The following is a 25,158-nucleotide window of genomic DNA, read 5'->3' as shown; positions in this document are numbered from 1 at the left end:
ATGTAGGTAATGGGGAGACAGGAGAGGGCATTTCCCGTCATTTAATCTGATATCCAGAGCCAGCAACTAGGACCTTTGATAGGAAGAAAATAGGTAGAATACACTGAATAAATAAGAAAAATCTTTTCTGTTTTTTTTTTTTTGGACTGATGTGTTTATGTGTAAGAGTAGGATTTTAACAAAATATAATGCATTCAACTTTTGATACAAATCAGAACCTCCTCCAGGGGAGAGATCCAGCTGAGTTTTCCCAGAAGGGAGGAGCTGATACCCACTCCTTGTTTGCTGGGAAGCCAGGAGTGAACATGGGTTAAATATAAGTCTTGGAATCAGACTAGGCCAGGCTGGAGGGCTTCCTAGCTCTGTGATCTCTGATAGAGTTCATCAAAGGAGCCTGTAAAAGCTCAGCAATGCTGGCTCTCACTGAGCCCCCTCCCTCCATCCCCAAAGCACACCGCCTTTTGCATGTGCGGTCATGTGACCAGCCTGGAATCTACTGGAAGTTCCAGGTGACTAGCTCCACCTGGGCTTCGGTCAGCACCTTCTGTTTAGCCTCACTTAATATCTATTGTTCTCAGCGTCTGCCTGGGTCATGTGCTCAGCAGCACGTGTTGAATGTTTTCGGGTAACTTGGTTTTCCTCATTGGATTACGAGCCTCTGAAAGTCCTTAAGGCTGGTTTCTCATATCCTATTTCCTTGGTCGGCTTGTATCAGCCAAATGAAACTTAGCATGGAACGCAAGGCTTTGCATCCTGTCTGGCCATAACACACACACACAGCCTCCACCTTCTTTCATGCCCCTTTGCTTCCAGCCATCTGTGCTGTGTGGTGTCCCCGGATGTAACTGATTTCCACCCCCTAGCTGGCCTATCCACCCCACTACCACTTCCCCAAGGGAGCTTTTCTTCAATTCCACCCTGTTCAGTCCTGACTCCACCTCTTCTTCCTCTATGAAATCTTTTTTAGTACCCAAACTTGACATCACCTTTCTTCCCCCTGAATTCATATTCTCTATATTCCTCCAATGACAGCTGAAATCATCCTTCCCTGGTCGATTACCTCTGGACACATCCCAATAGACCACTCGAGGGCCAAGAGCACATACAGGCAGGTGATTTTGGATCTCTCTCAGTGTCCAGCTCAATGCCTGGCAAATGGTATTTTTAAGAGTATTTGTTGGGTGGAAGAATGAAGAAGTTGATAACGTTTGTGAAGGACCCCACTTAGAAGACCGCTGCTGTGAGGTTCCTTGGCCTGAGCTGGCTGGTCCTGTCTCCCATTACTTCTTTTCCTCTGGAAGAGAAGCTTGGGGGAGGGGAGCCAGTTGGATCATGTGATGCTCACTCCAGTGGAAAAGTTAATGTTTAGCGGAGTGAGGGTCGTGACTCACAGCATTGCTATGCTGAGGTCTTGGAAGAATGAGGTCCCCCCTTCCTCCAGCCAACAGTGCTGGGAGAAGAAGCAATGCTGCAAGCAGCTGAACAACAACAACAACACCAAAACACACACACACACACACACACACACACACACACACAAACACACACACACCAAAATAAAACCTGTCACCTCCCACATTCCTCAGCTGCAGAGCAAAAGCAATGGTCATACATGGGGAGTGTGGCTGCCAATGTGTCTCTTCATTCAAACAGGAACCTCATCTCTAACTGACTTTTTTAATGAGGTTAAATGTGTTATTTAACCTCATTTGCCTTAGCTGTAAAAGGGGATGATAATAGTGATAGTAAAAAATATTCTGCTTGCAAGGAGATGAGATGATGCTTTCTACACATACGGTTCTCAAAAGCAAGCTCTTATTTTGATAAGCATTGGAAGATAAGCACAGGGACTCTAAGAAAATAGCGCATTGGCTGGACTTTACCATTTTCTCATCTAGGTAGACGGACTGTCCAGACTCAGACACAGAGGAAAAAAGGACTTAGGTCTCACAAGCTGGCCCAGGAGTAAAGAGACCCTCCAAGTTCTCCTCTGGAGCTAGACAGAATTCCTATCTGGATGAGGGTGTGGATGAGGCTTAGGGAGGGAGCCCAGCTCAACTACTAAGCCATGGAGTTGTCTCACCAACTTTGGAGCAAGGGGGACTTCAGAGTTGAAATCCCCGGTTCCCATCAGGCCTCACTGCCACATGTGAGCTCATTGCTCATATTCCTTCCTCAGTGTACTCATAAGATGGCCACCTCAGTTTCTCAAAGGGTTCTTGGATTCTGTCTATAGCAAGGTGGAGGTGCTAGTTGGAAGCCTGCATGAGAGAGACAGAGAGAGAGAGAGAGAGAGAGAGAGAGAGAGAGAGAGAGAGAGACAGAAGAGCAGAACAGCACTTCCATGATATTGAATCCTTGTTCCTGTAGATCTCGCTGAGGGAGAAGTGTTTTGTTTTGTTTTTAATTCTTTATTAATTATACTTTGTTTGTATCCCCCCTGTGGTTTCCTCCCTCCTCCGGTCCCAATCCCTCCCTTCCTCCACCCTCTGCATGCATGCCCTCCCCAAGTCCACTGATAAGGAGGTCTTCTGATTCTAGTCAATTAAGTCTCATCAGGAGTGGCTGCATTGTCTTCTTCTGTGGCCTGGTAAGGCTGCTTCCCCCTCAGGGGGAGGTAATTAAAGAGCAGGCCAATCAGTTCATGTCAGAGGCAGTCCCTGTTCCCATTACTATGGAACCCACTTGGACCCTGAACTGCCATGGGCTACATCTGTGCAGGGGTCTTAGGTTATCTCCATGCATAGTCCTTGGTTGGAGTATCAGTCTCAGGAAAGACCCCCGTGATCAGATTTTTTGGTTCTGTTGCTCTCCTTGGGGAGTTCCTGTCATCTCCAGGTCTTACTGTTTCCCACTTCTTTCCTAAGATTCTGGGCACTCTGCCCAAAGGTTGCCCATAAGTCTCAGCATCTGCCTTGATAGTCTGCAGGGCCAGAGCCTTTCAGAGGTCCTCTGTGTCAGGAGAAAAGAGGGAACAAGTTGGGAGAAGTGTTTTGAGGTCCCAAATGCCATTTCCTTTGTAAAACTGACTCCGGTGTTCCCCAGAGATGGCAGGATAAGGGGTAAATGGGTGGCATAAGGAGGCTCTGAAGAATGGTTTTTAGGGGAACCAAAGGAGATGTTACATGATCTTTATTTGAGATTGACTGAACCTCTTGTTTCTTTTTTGCAGATGAGAAAAAGAAAACAAAGAAAGTTGATAATGAACTCAACCCTGTCTGGAATGAGGTGACTTCCTTGCTGCTATCTCTTCTTACTATTACATCCCAAGTGCATGTATTTATATCATTCAACTCAAAAGTATTTTCATGGCTATGTAATATTCTACTGAAGGGAAATCCTGTAGCTTCTACACACACACACACACACACACACACACACACACACACACACACACTGTGACTTTGCATCTATTTTATAAATGGCTCTGAGTGTAGTGTTTTTACAGATAGACGAAATGTTTCAGTCTTCCCACAGAGTAGGATTTTCCCAATCTGACTAATTTTTTGATGACCAACCCCATTGTTTCTTTTTCTTTCTTTCTTTTTTTTTTTTCTTTTTTTGTCAAAATCTGGGCTAACCCTCCCTGCAGGAGAGCAATGTCTTTGTTTTTTTCCCTGAGTCACCAGAGGGAGATTTCCTGTTCACCCATCATAAATTCTTCCCTCTGCCAACTTCTTTCGGTATGTCTAAAAATAATCTCCACATCTGATCATCCATGGGGTGAAGCTGTGGCGCTTCACCCCACAGAAGCCTCTGTGGTAGACCCTGCTGCTGGTCTCCAGGCTGTGAGAAAATCTATCCTTAAGAGCTGTGAGGTCCCTAGTGCGTTTGCTGTGCACTTGGCACCTGGCACAGAGTTCCAAGGATAAAACACAACAAAACCACGTTTGCATGCTCTCATTGCTCCTGGGTTGGACTAATCTAACATACCTCTTAAGCCACATGGCCCAAGGAGAGAGGTTTGTTGCCACATGAGGGCACTACCTGCCTTACTCCATTTTGTTTCCAATGTGTTTCCCCACCTCTTCATCTTGTAAATGTGGTGAACCGGCATCCTACTGGGCGCAGTGGCACACGCCTTTAATCCCAGCATTCAGGAGGCTGAGGCAGGCGGATCTCTGTGAGTTCGAGGCCAGCCTGGTCTAAAAAGAGACCAGAACAGCCAAGTTTACACAGAGACACTCTGTCCTGAAAAACAAACAAAGGAAACATCTTACCTGCAGTTTTTTAAATATAATTTTTTTATTTATTACAATTTATTCACTTTGTATCCCAGCTGTAGCCCCACCCACATCCCCTCCCAATCCCGCCCTCCCTTCCTTCCTCATCTTCTCTCATGCCCCTTCCCCAGTCCACTGATAGGGGAGTTCCTCCTCCCCTTCCATCTGACCTTAGCCTATCAGGTCTCATCAGGACTCTCTTTCATAGTCTACCTCTGTGGCCTGGTCAGGTTGCTTCCCTCTCAGGGGGAGGTGATCAAAGAGCCAGCTACTGAATTCATGTCAGAGACAGCCCTGCCCCCCTTACTAGGGAGCCCATTTGGCGACTGAGCTGCCATGGGCTACCTCTGTTCAGGGGATCTAGGTTATGTCCACTAATGGTCCTTGGTTGGAGTGTCAGTATCAGAAAAGACCCCTGTGCCCAGATTTATTGGTTCTGTTGTTCTCTTTGTGGAGCTCCAGACCCTTCCAGGTCTTTCTATCTCCCACTTCTTTCATAAGATTCCCTGCACTCTGCCCAAAGTTTGGCTATAAGTCTCAGCATATGTTTTGATACCCTGCTGGGTAGAGTCTTTCAGAGGCCCTCTGTGGTAGGCTCCTGTCCTGTTCCCTGTTTTTTTTCTTCCGATGTCTGTCCCATTTGCCTTTCTGAATGAAGATTGAGCATCTTACCCAGGGACCTCCATCTTGCTTAGCTTCTTTAGATGTACAGATTTTAGTATGATTATAGTATATTATATGTCTAATATCCACTACCTGCAGTTTTGTAGCTGAACCCAAAACTCAGTGAAATGCCAGTCCCACCGGTCCTTGGGATTGGTGGGTGTGTTTTCGTAGGAACTGTGAGACAAACTTCTTCCATCCCAAAGGAGGCCCAACTGGTTGCTTACTTTGCATAATCAGCTGACTACCTAGTCAATCAAAGGCATCCCGGGTGCTTTGTTATCTCTTTTGCAACTATTACTAGAAAGCAAGTTACTGAATTAAAGTGAGAAGCTGAGAAAACAAACAAACAAACAAAACAACTGAGATGCAGTAGTGGCCGCAAAGAGGCTTAAAGTAAAGACCTGCTTCATCTTAGAAGATGGGGTTTAGGGTGATTCATTGCTGTTCAGTAGTGATGCATAAGAAGAGAAGGGTTTAAAAATAACCGTCAAGGAAGGATTTTCTCAACAGTTGTGGTAGGTAGTTCATTTCTCTGACTATGAGTCAGAGATTTGGTGACCAGTCTGCAGCCCCAAGATTAGAAAATGGGAAGGTAGGAGTGGCCCCACCCATTCCCCAAATCTCTGTCTAGTTTGTTTTCTCAGCACCCAAGCTACAGAACTTGGTAATTGGAGAGACTGTTAGTGAAGATTATTGCCAGTGTATCTCATACTCTCTTTAACAGCCTGTTCGTTTTCATAACCTTTCTGTGAACAGATTTTGGAATTTGACTTGAGGGGGATACCACTGGACTCTTCGTCTTCCCTGGCGATTGTTGTCAAAGACTTTGAGACAATTGGACAAAATAAGTAAGTTGCTTCTGGAGAATTTTATCATTTTACGTATTCTTATTATTTGTATTGCTGAACTACATATGTTAGCATTTTCACTGACATATCTGTAGTCCTTTTAACATGCTAGTGCTTCAGTTCCATGCCCCCATGCCTTTACCCCTTCCTGAGCCGTGTCAGATGAGACTGTTCAATCACAGAACTTTCCCCTAGTGACTACAGTAGTCAAACCTCAGCCATCACCAGCCTGTCTCACACCTTCCTTGCCAACTGTATCCCTTGCCTATAGTCATCCATCTGAGTTGCAGCCACACTAGGTGTAGTAAAGATCCTCTCTCTGCTTGTGTTTGCTTTGCTGGAGTGTGTGTGCGTGCACACATGCTCACGTGCATGCTCACACACCCATGCACAGGCACGTGTGCCACAGTATGCGTCAGTATGCTGTCAGAGGACAGCTTGTGGGAGTCCTCTCCTTCGCCACACACGCACATGTATTATGCACTTCACACAATTCTCTCCTTTCTCCACACGTACGTACATGCGCGTTGTGCGTTCCCCAGAGGCTGACATTGGGGTTTCTTCCTCGGATGCGGCACTACTTCCTTTTCCTTTGAAAAGGTTGTTTGAGACAGGGTCCCTCCCTGAATCTGGGGCCAGCTGCAAATATACATCTCATTGAAATTCCTCTTCCCGCTGCATTTCTATTCTAGGGTCTTCTTCATCTTTTAAACCCATTTTACTTACTGCCCTTTCAAACCGGGAGGGCCCTGTTGGTACCCATGAGACACTGAAGCAGGTACTTTAGCTAAAGCTTCTCAAACACATCTCTAGAAGGCAGGATGGAATCTACCTCATTCCCAGAGCAGGACATTGGGCTCAAAGACTCGGAACCCAGCCTTAGATTTGTAATTCAGAGCAACAAAGTCCTTTGATTAGGCCAAAGCTCATGGGGAGGCAGCTTATCCTTAACCATGATTATAAGGTGTCATTGTTTTTTTTAAAGATTTATTTATTTATTATATATACTTTATTCTGCCTGCATATATGCCTGCATGCTAGAAAAAGGCACCAGATCTCATTGAAGGTGGTTATGAGCTACCATGTGGTTGCTGGGAATTGAACTCAGGACCTTTGGAAGAGCAGCCTTAACCTCTGAGCCATCTCTCCAGCCCGAGGTTTCATTATTTATCAGTAGCACTGTTACATTAATAACAGATTTGGGAGAAAAACAGAGCCCAATGTTCAGTTCCATGTGATTTTTAAGAAAAACCTTGACTTTCAGTGTTAGTGCATTTAAAAATGTAAGACTTACCTTGGGCACATTTGGCATAATCTGAAGGCTGCAATGAGAGGAATTAGGGAGTCGAGAGTTAGACCATGGCCCTGGTTTGCTTGGCTACCTCCCTGCACAGTGATTAATACAGTGCCTGGTTTGCTCTTGGTGGGGGCTTGATTTAGACCATAAATTCTGTGGTCAACATAATTGTTGGACTTTTTTGTTCACTGGTGTCAGAGAGTCTAGACAGACATTCGCTTCTAGATAGTGCTTTGTTAAGGAGTGTGTGTGTGTGTGTGTGTGTGTGTGTGTCTGTGAAAAACAGTGCAAAAATATGTGGAGATCAGAGGCTGACAGTAATGTCACCCTCAATTGTTTTCTCTGATGATGATGATGATGATGATGATGATGATGATGATGATAATAATAATAAAGGTGGTGTCTCTCACTAAATCTGGGGCTTTCTGGTTAGCTATGACTAGCTGGCCAATAAGTCCCAGGATCCACCTGTCTCTAACCCCCAGCATTAGGGTGACATCACCACTAAGCCTGTCTATTTATCTGGGTACTGGTGATTCAAACTCATGCTTGTGTACTTACCCACTGGCCATCTCTCCAGCCTCAGAATTGTGGGACTTTTACTCTATAGCATATTCCGACCTGTGTGACTGAAATGGTCTCATTTAAATTATATGAATTTATTCTGGAGTGTTCTGGTCCTACCCACTCTCTTAGACTAAAGATAACATTGTAATATTTTGTTTAGTTGTTTGTTTGGGAGACAGGGTCTCATGCCACCCAAAATGGTCTCAAACTTTCTGTGTGGCAAGAAATGACCTTGATTTTCCCAAGTGCTGGGATTATAGGGGTATACCACCACACCCAACTCCAATCCAGCCTTTTAAGGTTATACTGCATATCTTAGTGTTGAACCATTACGTGAACAGTAATCTTCTGCCTCAACCTCTAGAAGACAGTTTTGGTTCCCATAATTCAGAGTTCTGGGGAAGTAGTTACTAGAGACCCACAGTAGCCTCCGACTGTCACTAGCAGCATGTATGCCCTTCCCTTCCTGTGTTCCTCTCTCTGCAAATGGAGGCATCGTCAGCGTTCTACACAAGGCCCCTCCAATAGGAATAGAACGCACACATGCATCTTAACATTTTCTTGTGGCTATATTAAGCAAAATGAAAATGAAGCCAAAGGAACTAATCCTACTGTTTTAACCTACTGTATTCAAGATGTCCGTCCTTTCAGCCTGGGATCAATCTGTCCCAAATCGCCAAGACAGTGCCTGCATAGCCTGTGAAATCCAGCCTGTTCTCTGTGCTTATGTCTCATGCCATGGCCTGTGCTTGTGCGTTTCTGGACAGAGTGGCTATGGAGTCTCTCTGAATCTCTACATTCTATTTTCTAGTCTGAACAAAGGAAAATGATGTTATAAGTGGAGCTAACTGAATTTGGGGATTCCCTCCTTAATTTGGGGATTCTTTCCTGAATTTTGGGGTTCTGCACATCTTGCTTAGACACGGGGTTTTTATAAACAACTATTTATTGCAGGGGTTGGAGAGGGCATGCGATGACACTGTATGAGGCCTAAGGACAGCTTTTAGTGGTTGGCTCCTACCATGTGGGTACCAGGGATCCAACTCAGGTCATCAGGCTTAACAGCAGTAACCTTTATCTGCTAAGCCTTTCCTTCATCCTAGTTTTCTGTTTTCTTGAGTCAGGATCTCATGTAGCCCAGGCTAGCCTCTAACCCCCTCTGTAACCCAGGTTGACAGTCAAGTTCTTATTCCTCTGCCTCCACCTCCCAAGTTTTAGGATAACAGGCATGCACCACCATGCCCAGTTCTATGCCATGCTAGGAACTGAACCAGGGTTTAATGCATGCCAGACAAACTCTGCCTCCTACACCATACCTCCAGATTATGGCTAAAATATGTTGCTCCTGTTTCTGGGTGCAAAGAGCAGACGAGAACATGTTCACTGTGGAGACCACATGAGCAGAAACAGGTAAACTCTAGTCAGAACATGACGCTGGCCATCACTGCTCTTTTATCTCTCCTCCAGGGAGAGATAAACTTTATTCTCCCAGTGACGAAAGTACCCAATGTCCTTGACTTCCAAGGCTTCCATGGGGTACCCACTCAGCCTGCCCTTCCAGCTATGTCGTGGACTCTCTGCAAGTTCTTTTCCTGAAAAAAAATCAACTGACCTGAGGCTCTGTTTCCCTCAAGGTCCTACAATAGATGCTGTGGGAAAGTCTCAGCTGAGTGATGGTAAATGGCTGTTAGTACCTTACAGGTTGTCTTAGGGTCAAGACAAACTGCGATGCTGCGATGAAACACCATAACCAAAAGTAACTTGGAATCAAAGACTTTAATTTCACTTAACAGTTCCACATAACAGTTCATCTTCAAAAGTAGTGAGGGCAGTATGAAGGCGAGCGTCTGGAGGCAGGAGCTGATGCAGAGGCCATGGAGGGGTGCTGATTACTGGCTTGCTCCACAGGTTTGCTCAGCCTGCTTTTTTTCTCTTTTTTTTTTCCAAAGATTTTATTTATTTATTTTATGTAGGTGAGCGCTCTATCTGCTTTCTTATAGAACCCAGAACCATCAGTCCAGGGATGACACCGCCTACTCCTCCATCAATCACTAATTAAGAAAATGCCCTACAGCCAGATCTTACAGAAACCTTTTCTTTTCCCCATTGAGCTTCCACGCTTTAAGATGACTCTAGCTTGGGTAAAGTTGACATGAAACTAGCCAGCACACGTCACCATCCCAGAAACACTAAGTTTTAGACTGAGGACAGTTACTCACCTGAAAGAATGAACAAAATGGATTTTAGGCTCTATGGCCCCGTCATGGGGGCAGGTGATTTCATGAGATCATCTCTCTGTTGTAAAGATGTCTCTGACTAGTTACGTACTGTCTTAAAATTCTGGCCTGAGGCGGCTCTGCATGGAGCAGGGGATGTGTCCCCCTTGTCCCAGTACTTACTCTATGAAGAGCACGCCTGGGACCAAGCATAACCTTTGGCTCTCTAGACATTTCCACCAATCCAAAGATACATCTATACCAGTCAACTTATCTGTACAGCTTAGGGAGGGAAGCCATCTGGGAACAAGCTGTGTGCTTGCACGAAGGATCTGTGTATTTGGCTTGTCTGCTAGGGATTTGGCCTCAGGGATCTGCTGGCTTTTCAGGGTGGGGCTGAAATTTTTCTACCCGTTTAAGAATGTTCCCTGTTGCTGACTTACCTGTTGCCATGGAGACTGGCAGTACAAACACACGTTTCCACTTGGCTTCTGCTGTTTCATTGCTTAGGGCCTGTCAGCAAACAGTGCCAGGCAGCCTGGGCTGGCCTGTGTGAGGTGGCCACACCCACAGGGATCAGCCAAGAGGTACCAGCATGCTGTGCATTGACTCAGCAACAGCAGGAATATTGCTCCAGACTGGGAGCCTGTCTGCAGCCTGGCCTGCTTCAGTCATCTGACTAGCCATCCAGCTTGAATGAGGGTGGGGGATGAGCCAAGAGCTTCATGCTCATAGGAGGCACATGAGGGATTATTTTTAGAAGTCACTCTGAGATATCTGAGTGGAAGGATTTGTCCCAGACAGAATGTTTCTCTCTACATAATGACCTCACTTGGTGAGGACTTAGTGGAGACCTATGGCTAGCCCAGTACCCCAAAACAGGCACCTAATTAGCCAGGGCGTCTTTTTCTTCAGAGAGGTTTGGTAACCTGCTCAAGCTCACTCAGCAAGCCTGAGATGGATTCGGGCCATTTTTATCCAGATTTAAAGCCTTGATATTTTGTTATTCTGGAAGTTTTGGACCTGTTGGAACAAGACTGTAGGTAGAATGATGGATTCTTTCTTTGCTAAAATGGAAGCAGTTTTTCTCCTTAATTCTAAGCAACAAACAACAAAACCCACAACCCCTTCCCCACAAAAAAGTAAATTGCTCTCAGTGCATTGTTGTCTTTCCTGGGCTTCTCCTTATTTAAGATGACATTATTTATTATTATTATTATTATTATTATTATTATTATTATTATTAATTATTATTTTGTGCTGTCAGATAGTAAGGCACTTACACTTATGCACTGCACTGGTCAAAATGTGGCCAAAGCTACTTTTGCATTTCATTTAATCTTTACACTGACCTCAGGAGAGCAGAGGAGACTCAAGGCCCAGAGAGTATGAGGACCCTGATCCTTGTCATCCACTGGAGTTCCTACAAAACAATGACCTGGTTCCTAGATGGAATGAGAGAGATTTCCAGGTCCTAGCTGTGAATACCCACATGTCCATTCCAACAAGAAGCCCAGGAGGAGACAGCACCAATCAGGGCTCCTACATTACTGCCTGCTCTGCCCAAGATGCTCTTTCCCTTACGTTGCAAATGTGACATCTTGTCATGGGTCTTTAGCATCTCACATCACCAAACCATAGCACTGGCCTCTCACTGTATCACTGCCCTGCCCTGCATAGCTCTTATGAGCATAGAGATAATGTGGGAAAGCAGACATTAGGCCAGGTCTGAGATGAGTGCTCAGCATGTGTGTTATCACCGTAGCTGCTGTGTTTAGCATGGTGCTCAGCTCCATCTTCAAGGCTCTTGTGTAAGTTACTCATTTATTGTGTTAGAAATGTAGGCTCCATGTCTGTCTTGATCAGCGCTATAGCATGAACAGTGTAATAATGTTCAGCATGCATGGGGCTCTCTAGAAATGTTTGTAGAAGGACTAAGTGAACAAGTGTGTTTATGACACTGCTATATGGGTGACATTTAACATTTACAGTCACCTTGTGGCTGTCATGTCAGGCCACTAGCTACAGGTCACTTGCATAGGATCCGTCCACCTCAACTCTCTGAAGCAGTTCTCAGACAACTTGGTTTCTGCTACAAAAGGCTCAGGATGGTTTAAACATAATGGACACAAGTGCCCTCATAAAAGCTGGTGTTGTTTGGAAGAGATGTAGAGCTGGAGACTGGGCTCGCAGGAAGGCAAAAGTACGGAGGCTAAACACTGATATTCTGGAGACAACGCAAGGCTGGTTAGAGATCCAGCCCTCAGTTTTTAGGGTGTGGCCTTGGGCAAGTTGCTTGCTGACAAGCGAAAATAACACCACAGGGACCATGTTTACCCTATCACCTGAGATATCAGATATTCTTGACCCAGGGCTGTGGTCTTGAGAGAGGGAGTGAAATTATGTGACCCAGCTAAGTACCCTAGTACAGTGCAGTGAGAGGGTGCCGGGCAGACTCTGGCTGTCTCCCAGTACTGGAGAGATGCAGGTAGGATTCTAAAGATGCCAGGAAGCTGTAGGGTCAAGATGGGGAGACCTACAAAGGAGAGAGGGAGGAAGAGAATAGTGACCAGCCCTGATGATATTGTTACAAGCTGTAAATGTAGAGCAGGTTGTGGATTTCCAGCCTATAAATTAAAAAAGATGGAGGAGTATGTGGGCAGTACAGACAAGGAGTTATAAACAGGATCCAAACTCAGCTACTGGGGAATGAAAATGACATGTCTGCACTACAATGACCATAATTATGCATTTCCAGGGTTGTTTTCTCATTTGCATGTGTGTACCTGTTCATGCAAAATCACCATCACATCCCCCACCCCGACACTCATGCACATGCTCTCGAGAGCACACGTGCGTGCACACACACACACACACACACACACACACACACACACGGAGAGAGAGCGAGAATAGCTAGCAACAGTGTCAGAGTGTCATTTGTCCCTCGCAAGGCTCTGATTTGCTATACTGTTCATAAGAAGGAGTTATCAGAAAGCCTAGTAATACACCAAGAAGGAAATTACCAAGTTCTTGCATAAGAAAATGCAAAGGGTTCAGCTGCCCAATCCTGAGGTCAGCAGGGATTTCATTTTGCCGCTGGCTAATTGAGTAACTCTTGAGAGGTTCCTTCATTTTTACAATGTCAACTCCAGTACTTCCTCAGTAAAGGCTAGCTGGGGCGAATTTGATATACTTAGAGAAACGTTACTTCAGCTTCCTGATGGCTGCTCTAGTGGCTCTCCAGAAACCCAGGGATTGGGCGACCGCTATTCCACACGTAGCTGCAGTTAATCCTTGTAATAATCCAGTCAGACAGTCACATCCTCAACTGACAAATGAGAGAAATGCGGCTCAAGAGGCCCAGCAAATCACTAGGGTCACCCAGCTCCTTAGGTGGAGCTAACTGGGGAACGCTAAAATCCCCTTAGACAGAGGCCAGACCCTCTGAAGTTTGTTCTCCCTCTGTGTGTGCATGAGTGTGTGCAAACATGCTCTCGAGTTGAGAGTCAGGGGGCCAGAATGAGAGTGAGAGGGCAGCCCAGTGAACTCAAGCATGGAAGCATGCACGTGTGCACACACTCACATGGTTTGGGGGAGATTTGAAATAGAAAACGAAACTGACAGGTTTAAGGTGTGAACTCTACTAACTTCCCGAACAAAAGTGCTTTTCAGCTGGAGAAAATACAGAATCTGTGGTTTGGAATGAAAAAACAAAACAACAACAACAACAACAACAAAACCAACAAAATTCTTTTCTGGGGCGAAATGTGGTCCTGCTTGCGAAAAGTTTGGGCTCCTGGTATGTCAGCGACCTTGTCCTGAGAATGGCATCCTCTCCTGGGAGTGCTTGGTGAGAGGTTAGGCAGCTGAGGGCAGTGCAGCTTTTCTTACGGGAGCAGCTCCACCAGCTGTGTGAAAAACTGCATAGCCACCGGGGCACTGTGCAGTGGAATCCCTAGTTCTGAGAAAAATAATAATAATAAAGCAGCAAGCAATAAACAGACCCTGCATTTCAGGGGAGCAGGACAAGTGTGAGAAACCCAGGGCTGTTGCTGATGAGTATCTTTGGATGCTGCAGAAGTGTCCTGAGCATCTTATGTCAGCAACACAAACAGGCAGGTCTGGGCATGTCTGTGTAGGTCTTTATTTTATTTAATTTTATTTTTTGTTTGTTTGTTTGGTTTTGGTTGTTTGAAACAGGGCTTCTCTGTGTATCCTTGGCTGTCCCGGACTCACTTTGTAGACCAGGCTGGCCTCAAATTCACAGAGATCCACCTACCTCTACCTCCCCGAGCTCTGACATTATAGGTGTGTGTCAGCATGCCCAGCACCTGTGTATTTCTACAGTGTCAAGATTTATGAAATAACGTTAAAGTCATAAAGTATGGTGGCTCCGTTAGCAGCAATTTGCCAGATAATCCCACTTTCCTTGGCAGCTGGAACTGAGACAATCTCAGGTTGCTTTATTCCAACCTTAAGTACTAATGTTAACTCCCAGATCACATGTTATACATCGCACAGTAAATGTCTATTTTTGAAGTACATCTGTATGTATGTGTGTCTGCATGCATGCATGCATGTTGCATTACAGAATGGCTACCAACAATTCAAAGAGTCGAGGCATTTCAAAGAAATCCAATGGGCCAAAGCTGGGGAACTGATAGAAATGCAAAAACAGTCCTGATGGGTGTGAGGCAGGAACCGAACCCAGCTGCATGAGAGGCAGGGGGAGCTGCTGTGGCTGCTGGTGCTAGAGATGGCGGCTGCAGGATTTAAGTGGACGGAGATGCAGCAAAGAGGTAAGAAGGGCAAGAAGCAGTCTGGGCAGATGGACAGCTGAGTAGGTGAATGGACGGCAGGTCCGGATGAGTGAGCAGATAGACAAGCAGATGGCAATTCCAGCAGGCAGCGTCAACAGTGGGGACTCAATGAAACTGAAGCCCTTGGGTCAGTTGGGAGTTCTCTGCCTGTTCGTCCCTTGACCATATAGCAGTGGTCTAGCATGACAGGTCACCATCACAGCATTAGAAGTCCATCATCTCTTTATGGGGTTCAGGTGAGGAGGTTCTTCCTTGGTCTGGTGGGTCTGAGAAGCTCTTGGCCTGGGTTTTCTGACTGTGATTTTAATATGACCATATGCCCCTACAGTCTCAACTGACCTGAGAAATTTATAGAGCAGCACCCTTGGTATTCCCAGGAAGTTGTTTTTTGTTGTTGTTTTTTGGTCTGGGCTGTAAAGGTGATGTCAGACAGATGGTGTCATTCACAGGTCCACTCAGATGCAGTCATCCTGCCTCTTCAAAATGGAGTCAAAAGCTGCCTGTAAATGGAATCTCTCAAGGCAAGATTCCGCCTAGAGAAACTACTGATAAAGGTGTGACTTAAGGCTGTGCACAGCCCAATCCTAATGAGAGACTGAGGGAGGCCAGCAAAGTTCTCTTATGAATTCTCTTGTGCTCTTGTGAGTAGGTCAGCATGGAGCTATGATGTGCCAAGGGGTGAAAGAGAAAGGCTATGATGTGCCAAGGGGTGAAAGAGAAAGGCATTTTATAACAGCAACAGCCGTGATGACCCCATTGCTCCTCGGAGGCCAAACTCTTAGAAGAGGAAGCTTTGTAACTTACAAACAAAATTTCAAAGTCATTGGACTCTCTTCAAAGATAATGTCAGCTTACTCATTCATCCCACAAACACTCACAAGTGTCAGCAATAGCTCAAGGCACTGGGGACACGCCACACCTTTGATAGAGGCAATTTTTGTCCAGAGGGTCAGGGTACAGTTCAGTGGAAAGGCATAAGAGTCTGGGCTGGATTCTCAGCCCTGCAGAACAAACAAAGCAAGAGAAAACACACACTCATCTAAATGTGGGGACAGATAACCAATAAGTAATTACAAATATGGTAGCAACAGAGGATATGAGATGCAGGAGGGTCTTAGTAGGGTTGTGGGGGTTGGGATAGATGTCCTGTTTAGGGCTGAGCACTCAATAGAACTTATTCTCAGCACTTTGACCAACTGCCTGTCATCTCTGCCTAACTGTTGAGCACTGTAGAGAGAAGCTTCCAGCCAAGGTTGAGGGAAACACTAATCTATGGGCATTAACATAAATGTTTAGAACGCAATTTGACAACAATAGCAGATTTCTCTCTAGGCCTGGAAGTTCACAGCCTTCATTTGACTGACAATTTCCTTTGATATAAAAAAAGCTTTTTAATTTCATGAGAATCATTTGTTGATTATTGGCCTCATTTCCTGAGCAATCAAAGTCTTATCCAAAAAGTTCTTACCTATGCCTATATAAGTGTGCTCCCTAATTTTTTTCTCTAGCAATTGCATGTTTGTCTATTAAGATTTATTTATTTATCTATTCGTGTGTGCCTGTGTTTGTGTGGGTGCTTGCATGCATGTATATGCAGAGGCCAGAAGTGGGCATCATTGTCTTATATCATTCTCTGACCATTTCTTTGAGGCAGAGTCTCTCCCTGAATCTGGGGCTTTTGTTTTCTTAACTAAGCTGCAAGCCAGCAAGCCCTAGTGTTCTCCTGTCAAGTGGGTTCTGGGATTTGAACTCTGGTCCTCCTGACTGTGGAGCAAATGTTATTAACCTCAGAGCCCTTTCTCCAGTTCCTTGTTTGTTTAAGTTTCGAGTGTGAGTGGAGGAAAAAAAATGTGTTTATGAATAGTAAAAACTGACCTGATTCTGATGCTGAGGGAATTACAGAGTCTGGGAACTCCACTGACCTATTGCAGCAGGCAAGCTTAGATTTCAACCCCTGAGGACCGAGAAAACAGAATTGGTCAGGTAGAACGAGCAAAGTATCAGAGTACAGTCATTAATTACAATTGTATGTATGTAGTGTGTGTGTGTGTGTGTGTGTGTGTGTGTGTATACACATGCCACAGTGCACATGAGAAAACCAGAGGACATCTTGCAGGAATCAGCTCTCTTCTTCTACCATATGCATACCAGGGATCAATTTTAGTCATCATATTTAAAGACAGGAGCCATTCCTTGCTGAGCCATCTCACCTAATATTGAGGATATGGAGTTTGTGGAGAATGCAGAAAAGGCTTGTCCATATCAGGTTTGGGGACACTGTGGAGGACCACTATATCTGCCCATTACCCGTTTATCCATTCATCCATCCATCTATCTAGCTATCTAATCACTTTACATGCTGATCCCAGGCCCTTCCCTCCTCTCTTCCCAGTCCCGCCCTCATGTGCCCCTCCCTCATCCCCCCTTTCCTTCTCCTCAGAGAAGGGGAGGCCCCCGAGGGGCTGTGACCCTGTGAGATAGTATAGAATGGTTTCAAATGCCACTGTGTCCCCTGCTTCCTGATTTTGCTTGGCCAGCCACCTTCCCCAGGCCCCCATGAGAGTTCCTGGTGTGACCATGGATATAAGAATCACCTCAAGGCTTTGGAGAAGTTAGTGGTTAAGAGCACCTGCTTTTGTAGAGCACTGGCGTTCACTTCCCAGCATCCACATGGTGAGTCACAGCCATCTGTAACTAGTTCCAGAGGCCCATGTGCTCCCTTCCTTCTTCCGTGGTCAATAAGAATGCATACAGTGTGTTAATATACATGCAGACAAACCCCTAATACACATAAAATAAAATTAAGAGGAAAGAAAAAGCATCACTGTGAGAAATAGTCCAGTCTAGGCTCTGGGAATGTGCAGGAACCTGCTGCTGCTGCTGCTGCTGCTGCTGCTGCTGGGAGCTTGGAGACAGTGCATTCTGAGGGACAGGTGGGGAGACAATCAGAGACCAGTGAGGACGGGCTCTTCTGGTACAATTGAGTCAGAGAACTGAGGGAATACTCTTGGAGGGACTTTCACCTTGGGAAGGAACTCTGGTGCTATGACCTGCTGTTACAGCTGTGTCCAAGAGGAAACTGTTCTGTGAAGAGTTCCAAGCGTCATCCAGTACAGGCACATACAGCTCAACCACCGCTGGTTGAACTACAGTCGGGGAGAGAACTGGGGTTCAAGTCCCCACACTGCACAGCCAGTTGTGAACTTACAGCCAAGGGGCAGGGAGGGGTCAGTGGATGGAAAATTCCTAAGAGGAAACAACCAGAATAGGGAAATTCTGGCTAAACCAACCTAACAGGATTCCTGAAGAAGACTGCTAGGGTGATCCCCAGTCCTGGGGGAGTTCCGGGAGACAGGATAAAGAGTCTGAGCATTAAAGATGGTCAAGTAGATATCCTGGCTGGAGAACCTGTTAAAATTATTGGGGTTCCTTTGTTAGATCTGAACCTGAGGAGGAAGTTCTCGCTGTCTAGGAGAAGGTTCCTAGAAGAAAGTTTGTGCAAAGAACCTTTGTCTGCTGCCCCGCTTCTCCTCCCAGTCTGGCGTGTCTTAAGGGGCCTGCTTAGCTCTCTCTTATTCTCAGGACCAGGGAGGAACTTGATATAGGCACATCCCCAGAGCAGTGTGGGGAAGCAATACAAAGCTGTACAAGCCTGGCAAAATGACAAACTTAGGCAGCGAGCCTGGGCCTTCAAAGAATGAGATAGCAGGGTCTTGTCAGATCTTCAACAGGGGACTTAGGAACAGCTTGGAGAGTCTTTTGGGCTCCAGGCCAGTTGCATGCTGTGATTCCTCCCAGAGGAAGCCAGGGCTGGCCGGTTACAGTCCCTATAAGCAGAAGCAGTGAGCGTATGATTTATTTTCAAGCCTCCAACAGATCTTTCCTTTGTGAAGGATTTTCCAGCAATCCCCATGGGCTTTGTCCCTGTTACGCAGAGATGGGACCTGGTGTGCTGTGTGTTTGAGCTCCCCTGCTGAAGCCCTCAGCCAGCAGGGTCCTTACTCACCACCCAGGCATGTGGCTGTGAGCGTGGGCCCAGCCAGTAGGGAGAATATTTCCATTCCTCTTTTTAAAAACCAATTCCTCTTTTTAAAAACCAGAGGAACAAGGCGATGAAGGGTTCTTAACTGACACCACATAACTAAGTTGACTAGCTTGGCTCTCAATTCCCCCAGACCCTAATATAACATGTGGTTGCCGGGTCATTCCCATGGCTTAGAATGAGTTCCGTGTCATACGTAGAGGCCTGACAGACTAAAGGAGCAGTGACCTGGGTTTTCTTCAGTGTCAGATACACTGGCAGCTTGTTAGTTCCCCAGAAGAGCTGCAGCCCAAGGCCTTGGCATTTCTTCCACTCTAGCTTCCTTGTGGGACCGTAGCCCATCTGCTACAGTCTTGGGGGCAGTCCATGAGAGGCTCTTAGTTTTCTGCGAACCACAGGGCGAAGGGTCTCCATTACTGCCACATTGTATCATCTGGGCCTATTTACAGTATCACAGTAGTAATATGGAGGAAAAGAGGTCCTAGGCTCAGTGTCAGCTTCTTTAAAGGAAATCAGCCCAGCTGTTCCTTGTCCCTTGTGTGGGAGACTAAGTTATCATTCCCCATGTTCTCACAGTTTTCTGTATCCAGGCAACGGCCCAGAAAACAGGCCTGGCTGGCTGACCCGTGAGGCGTAGGACTGGCCGTAGGCAGTGCTTCCTTCAGCTCAGTCAAAGGTCTCAGGAGCTGTATCTCTGTTTACATCTTTCACAACTCAGCCTCACTGTGAACATGTCTTCGAGATATCTTTCCAGGCTTTTCTCAAAACAATCTTTACTTACACACACACACACACACACACACACCAAGTTTTCTTTACATACCCCCTCTCACAACAAAACCATCAGAATTTTATGCTGAGAAAGTAAAGCTCAGGGAACTGGACTCTTTTGAAAAGAAGGAATTGAGGTTAAGTATATAATTGGCTACTTTCTCCATTTTCTGCCCCGCCTTCTGTTACTGCCCTCTCCCGGGGAAGGAAACCCAGCAGGCTGAGTCAGAGCCTTTCAGCAGCATAAAAAGATTAACAATCGGGCTTTGTATGTGCCCAAGCCTGTTCTCTCCAGTTAGCCACAAGCCCCACGGTCCCCTGCTGTATCGTGTAACCTCACTGTGTTTTATGGTGCTGTCACTCTCTTCGTCTTTGCCCCTATATCTGTGACATTATAGATTAATAATTTTAAAGGCAGAAACCCTGCCTTTCATTATGAAAGTCTCCAAAAGAATCCTAAGAGTTTTACACATGCACACATTTAAAAAAAATGGTAAAGCCAGAAAAGAAATATTTAATATACAGTGGTTTCCTAAATAGACCTGTGTAGGACACATCACACACATAAGCCTAATCATTCACTTTCGTCCATTTGTTTGCCCACAATGCTGTGGCTCAAAGAATGGAGGGACTCAGGCAAGGCCTCAGAGAGCTAGAACATGATTCTTGGGCCACAGCAGGGATTTTCTCAACCCTTGGTCCTCCAGGACACTGGGTGATGTGGGAGATGCATTGGTCTGGGATGCTGATCAAGCCTCACCCCAGGCCTCTTTCCCTTCTGCATGGCCTAGCCATGGCACCCTGCCTGTTCTCAGGTTGATTTACCACTGATAAGAGGCCCAGGTCATTCTGGCTCTAGCTGGCTTCAACAAAGCAGATCAGGGCATGTTCAAGTGTGTGATGTCATTATCTTAGCCACAGAACTGCACCATGAATCACGGACTGAGAACAACGTTTGTTTCCCCGTCTCACGAGGCAAACACCACATTTAGATAAAGCCAGGTGGATCTTCCTTAAAAGAAAAAGGAAGAGTGCCCATTTTATCCTTTGTGTGTATGAGTGTAAGGTGTGAATGCCTGTGGACTGTGTGAGTGTGTGTGTGTATGTGTGTGAATGTGTATGTGTGTGTGTGTGCCTATGAGATATGTGTGTATGTGAGTGTGTGCATGGTGTGATTGCCTGTGATGTGTGTGTGTATGTGTGTGAATGTGTGGTGTGAGTGCCTGTGATATGTGTGTGTGTGTCTGTGTGTGTGTGTGAATGTGTGGTGTGAGTGCCTGTGATGGGTGTACACACTTGCCACTGTGCACATGTGGAGGTCAGAGGACAACCTTTGGGAGTCAGTTCTCACTTTTTTCCTCACTAAGGAAGGCCCTCTCTTGTTTTTGCTCCATCTCCATATACAAGCTTCTGTCCATGCCTCCCGCCTTCAGGCAGGAGTGCTGGAATTGCAGATGTGGGCTACATCCAGCTCATTTGCGTTTGTTCGTGTTTGAGACAGGGTTTCTCTGTGTAGCCTTGGCCTTGAACTCACAGAGATCCGCCTGTCTCTGCCTCCCCCAGTGCTGGGATAACAGGCATGCACCATCGAGCCTGGCTCACGTTCAGCTCTTATCATGGGCCCTGGGGATCAAGTTCAGGTCACCAGGCTTGCCCACAGGCAAGCACTCTCACCCTCTGAGTCATCCTCCAACCCTCCCAGATAATGTTTAAGCATGTTATTAGTAATATGTTGATCTTAACTTTTTTAACTTTAATTTTAATTTTTGTATGAGTGCTCATGTGTACGCCTGGACACCTGTGGGGAGGCCAGAGGCCAGCCTCAAGCGTCACTCTCCGGGAGCCAGGTACCTCGTGATCTAGATAAGTTCCCTCTCTCACCGGCACCTAGGCTACCTATCTGGTTTGTCTGGCTGTCCAGCAAGCCCCAGGGACCCCACCCTCACCCCTGTTTCCACTTTCCCAGCACAGGGATTACAAGTGTGCACCCCACTTGTAAAGCAGAGACTGAACTCAGGTCCTCATGCTTCTGCAAGCCAGCACTTTACTGACTCCAGATTCCCTTTTCATTATTCTTCGAAATCTCAATTCGCCCACCCCATGGCTGAGTGCCCTGTTTAAAATCCATGAACCAGAGCTCTCCTGAGGTGTCTGTGGGAGCTCTGGGGATGTCGTGAGATGGTAGGGGTTACCCTCTTGCCTGGGGGAGGTGGAGTGAGGTGTATAGATCTGTACTCGTCATGTTATAGGAATCAAACCCAAGGAAAGGGAAGATGACGCTCAAAGTATACGAATTATGGCTCTAATATGCTAATGTTCATTAAAGTGCTGTGTAAAGTTCTCGTCAGCTCTCAGCACTGTCTGGTAGACCTGACTGCTGTGTGACCCCGGAAGCTGACAAAGGCTCACTCCTCCTTTTGAAAGCAAATGCCTTTTCTGTTGCTGGCTAGGGGATGTCTCATGCTATGTCAGAAGAGATGAGAACCTGCAATAGTTCCCATATGGTGAGAGTTGTGTGTATATACAGCTCCATATCAGAATGTCCACACTTCCGAGACTCCATGGACAAATAGTCCAGATCCCTGGGCAAGCCGCGTGAAACTGCAGCCATGTTCTGGTCGTGTGCAATAGAATCTTCTCTTCCCAGAGAGGAAAGCAGCTAATGCCTGAGGTCACTGAGGTATGTGGTGAATTACAGACCCACACCTATAGTCTGGTCTTATTTCTGAGGCCTGAGAACATGGGTATATACCTGTCACCCTCAAAATAGTGTGGCTCTACCAACAGTGAGACTTCAAAAATGAATTTTCACACTGACCTCAGCCTTCACTTCTTTTTTTCTCCCCTGATGGTGCAAAAGATTGAACCCAAGGCCTTGTGCACACTAGGCAAGAGGTGTACTCCAAACCACTTCCAGATTTTTAAAAAAACTGCAATACATTCTAAAATAAAACAATTTTCTACAAAATGAATTTTCCTGCCTATTACTTATGCCTGTGAGTATTCTTTGCCAAGCGTTACATGGAAATAATCAACCACACATGCTGTTGTTGGGGATTTTTTTGGAGACAGGATCTTACTATATACTTCAGGCTAACCTCCAACTAGCTTGTTTCTCTCTCCTGGGTGCTCAGATTATAAGTGTCTACTGAGAGCTGGGTGTGATGGTGCTGACTGTAATGCCAGCACTCGGGGAAGCAGAGGCAGGCAGGGCTCTGAGTTTGAGGCCAGCCTGGTCTACAAAGAAAGTACAGAACAGCCAAGGCTATACTGAGAAACCCTGTCTTCAAAAATCAAAAAAGAAAAAACAAAGGTATGTACTGCCATATTTGGCTTACTGTAAATATATATATATATGTGTGTGTGTGTGTGTGTGTTATGAATAATATAATTTTTTTCTTCTGCCAGGCATGGTGGTACATGACAGTAATGTCAGCACTTAGGATACAAAAATAGAAGGAATTAGGAGTTTGTGCCCAGCCTAAGCTATATAGTGAGTTCAACTACATCCTGGGTTACTTAGTAAACTCACTTTTCTATTGCTGTGGCAAGACACCATGACCAAGGCAATTTAATAAAATAAAACATGAATTGGGCTTACAGACTCAATGGGTTAGATGATGGTGGAGAAAAGGGTATGATGGCAGGAGCAGCTGGGAGCTCACATCTCAGTCCACAAGCGAGAGGAAGAGAGCAGTGCACACTGGGAATGGCAAGTCCTTTGAAACCTCAAAGCTTGGCCCCAGCAAGACACACCTTCTCCAACAAGACCACACCCCATAATCCTTCCCAAACAGTTCTGTCAACTGGAGGGCAAGTTTTCAAACATATGTGCCTAAATGGACCATTCTTAACCAAATCATCCACCCTGTCTCCAGAACAAAGCAAAAATAAATGGAATTCTCAATCTCTTTTGGCCTGGAAATGTGGCTCAGTGGTTGGGTGCTTGTCTAGCACCATGCAAGGCCCCAAAAAACATTACATGCACAAAAATCATCTCCTTCATTACTCAGGACTTGGCGCTTGGTTCTCTATTTTCATTCTAGTGATGTGCTGTTTTATAACATTCCACTGCAAACATAGGCGAGCTCTGAGTAACTAGACACCATTCTTTCTACTTCTCTTTCCCCCTTTGTGGTCTGCACACTCTAGGCTTTGTGTCTCCCTGGTCCTCTTCTCCATCCACATTTCAGGTTACTTCCTCCAAGTTCAGACAGTTTTCCATGGGATACTATTTTGTCCCTTTTATAGATTATTGACTAACGCCCTGTAGATGTGTGTGCTATAAAAAAAAATCCTTTTAAAACATGTCTTACATATATAAAATTTCCAGCTATTCATTAGCAGTAACTGTAGGCTTCTTCATTCTTCCCATCATCCCACAAAGACCCTTTAAGGGCCTGCCGTGTTTCAGACAATGGGTTGGAGCAGTGAGCAAAACAGAAGCAACTGGTCCAGGGAGCACATGCTAGAGACAGACCCATGCACGCCTCTGTACATGGCTTGTGCAACAGGAAGAGGCAGAGTGAGTGATAGAGACCTGCAGTGATTCCAGGGACCAGGAAGAGAGGGCAGAGAGTACATTCTCATTTGAATGCTGCTGCGGAGAGTTTGGGCTAGCAAGCCAGCCCCAGCCTATCACCCAGAAGCCTCGTCTTAAAGTAATGCTTCAGGAAGGTTGACTTGGGGAAATATTGTTCTCTTTAAGTTCCTGTCACAGAGGACTGCCTTCTCTGCTTACTCGGGTTTTTCTTTAACCTCTCTGTGGACTCTGGGGGTGGGGCAGTATTCAGTTGTTCCCTCATTCATGATTGTCAGAATTTCGTGGACATTACAGTTGGACTCTCAGAGGATCCCTTGCCATGGAGAAGTAACATGTGTTCTGTTCACTGGGCAATACCCTGGCCCACGTTAGTTATGTGGTGGTTTTGATGAGAGTGTTACTGGAGATGTTAGGGTCAAAGCCTGGGCCCTGGCGATCCTAACAAGGGAGGCTCAGCCACCGTCCTCAGGAAGCCAGTGAAAGAGACATATAGTAGCAAAAGGCAGAGAAAGGACGTTTGTTCTGTGTGGCCACAGTGGGAAGAGAAACAACTGAGGAAAGCTGACCGCCAACTACATCTTTGGGGTCCTGATATGAGGTTTAGAATTAATGGCATTTAATAGGTATGCAGTACTAAGTCACCCTGACCAAGGTGTGGTCCCGTCCGTCAATGACCTCTACTTGTTAGTCTCCCATGCCAGGTAGTCTGACAGTTGTCAGAATTATGCCAAGTTTCTTCCTGGAGAACGAGCTCTTCTTTGGACTGGGACAACATTTTAACCTTTTCCTTCTCCTTGCATAAGTCTTCTAGAGAAATTCTATTTTCTTGGGGGCCGTTGCTTCCACGGTCTGTTAAACAAAGAGAGGGGTGCGTGTGTCTCTTTAGAGTATCTGTGTTCCTGTTGGGGCACTTACAAGGATAGATGGGTGGACAGGACAGCATTGGGTGTTCAATGCTTGGAGGCATGCCCCCACCTAGGCAGCTCTGTGCTTTCTTGTTCCCTCTGCAGATTAATTGGCACAGCAACTGTCTCCCTGAAGGACCTGATCGGGGACCAGAACAGATCCTTGCCCTACAAACAGATCTCCCTGCTAAACGAAAAGCAACAAGACACTGGGGTGAGTGTTCTTCTTTTGTGGAAAGACAAAACAAGATGGTTAA

At 45.9% G+C, this 25,158-nt stretch overlaps 1 protein-coding gene across 3 annotated transcripts in view; it reads left to right on the top strand.

Annotated features, from left to right (window-relative positions):
• Myof (myoferlin) overlaps positions 1 to 25,158 on the top strand; it is a 144,565-nt gene that overhangs the window by 18,527 nt on the left and 100,880 nt on the right. For all 3 annotated transcript variants that reach the window (XM_060388887.1, XM_060388880.1, XM_060388892.1), the window contains exons 2-4: positions 3,173 to 3,228; positions 5,646 to 5,737; positions 25,007 to 25,115. In XM_060388887.1, the coding sequence (XP_060244870.1) occupies positions 3,173 to 3,228; positions 5,646 to 5,737; positions 25,007 to 25,115 (257 nt within the window). The remainder of the gene's footprint in view (positions 1 to 3,172; positions 3,229 to 5,645; positions 5,738 to 25,006; positions 25,116 to 25,158) is intronic.

The sequence above is a fragment of the Meriones unguiculatus genome, chromosome 1, assembly GCF_030254825.1.
Source record: "Meriones unguiculatus strain TT.TT164.6M chromosome 1, Bangor_MerUng_6.1, whole genome shotgun sequence".
Taxonomy (NCBI): Eukaryota; Metazoa; Chordata; class Mammalia; order Rodentia; family Muridae; genus Meriones; species Meriones unguiculatus.
The sequence above is the reverse complement of the archived record's forward strand: the minus strand, read 5'-3'. Positions and strand labels throughout refer to the sequence as shown.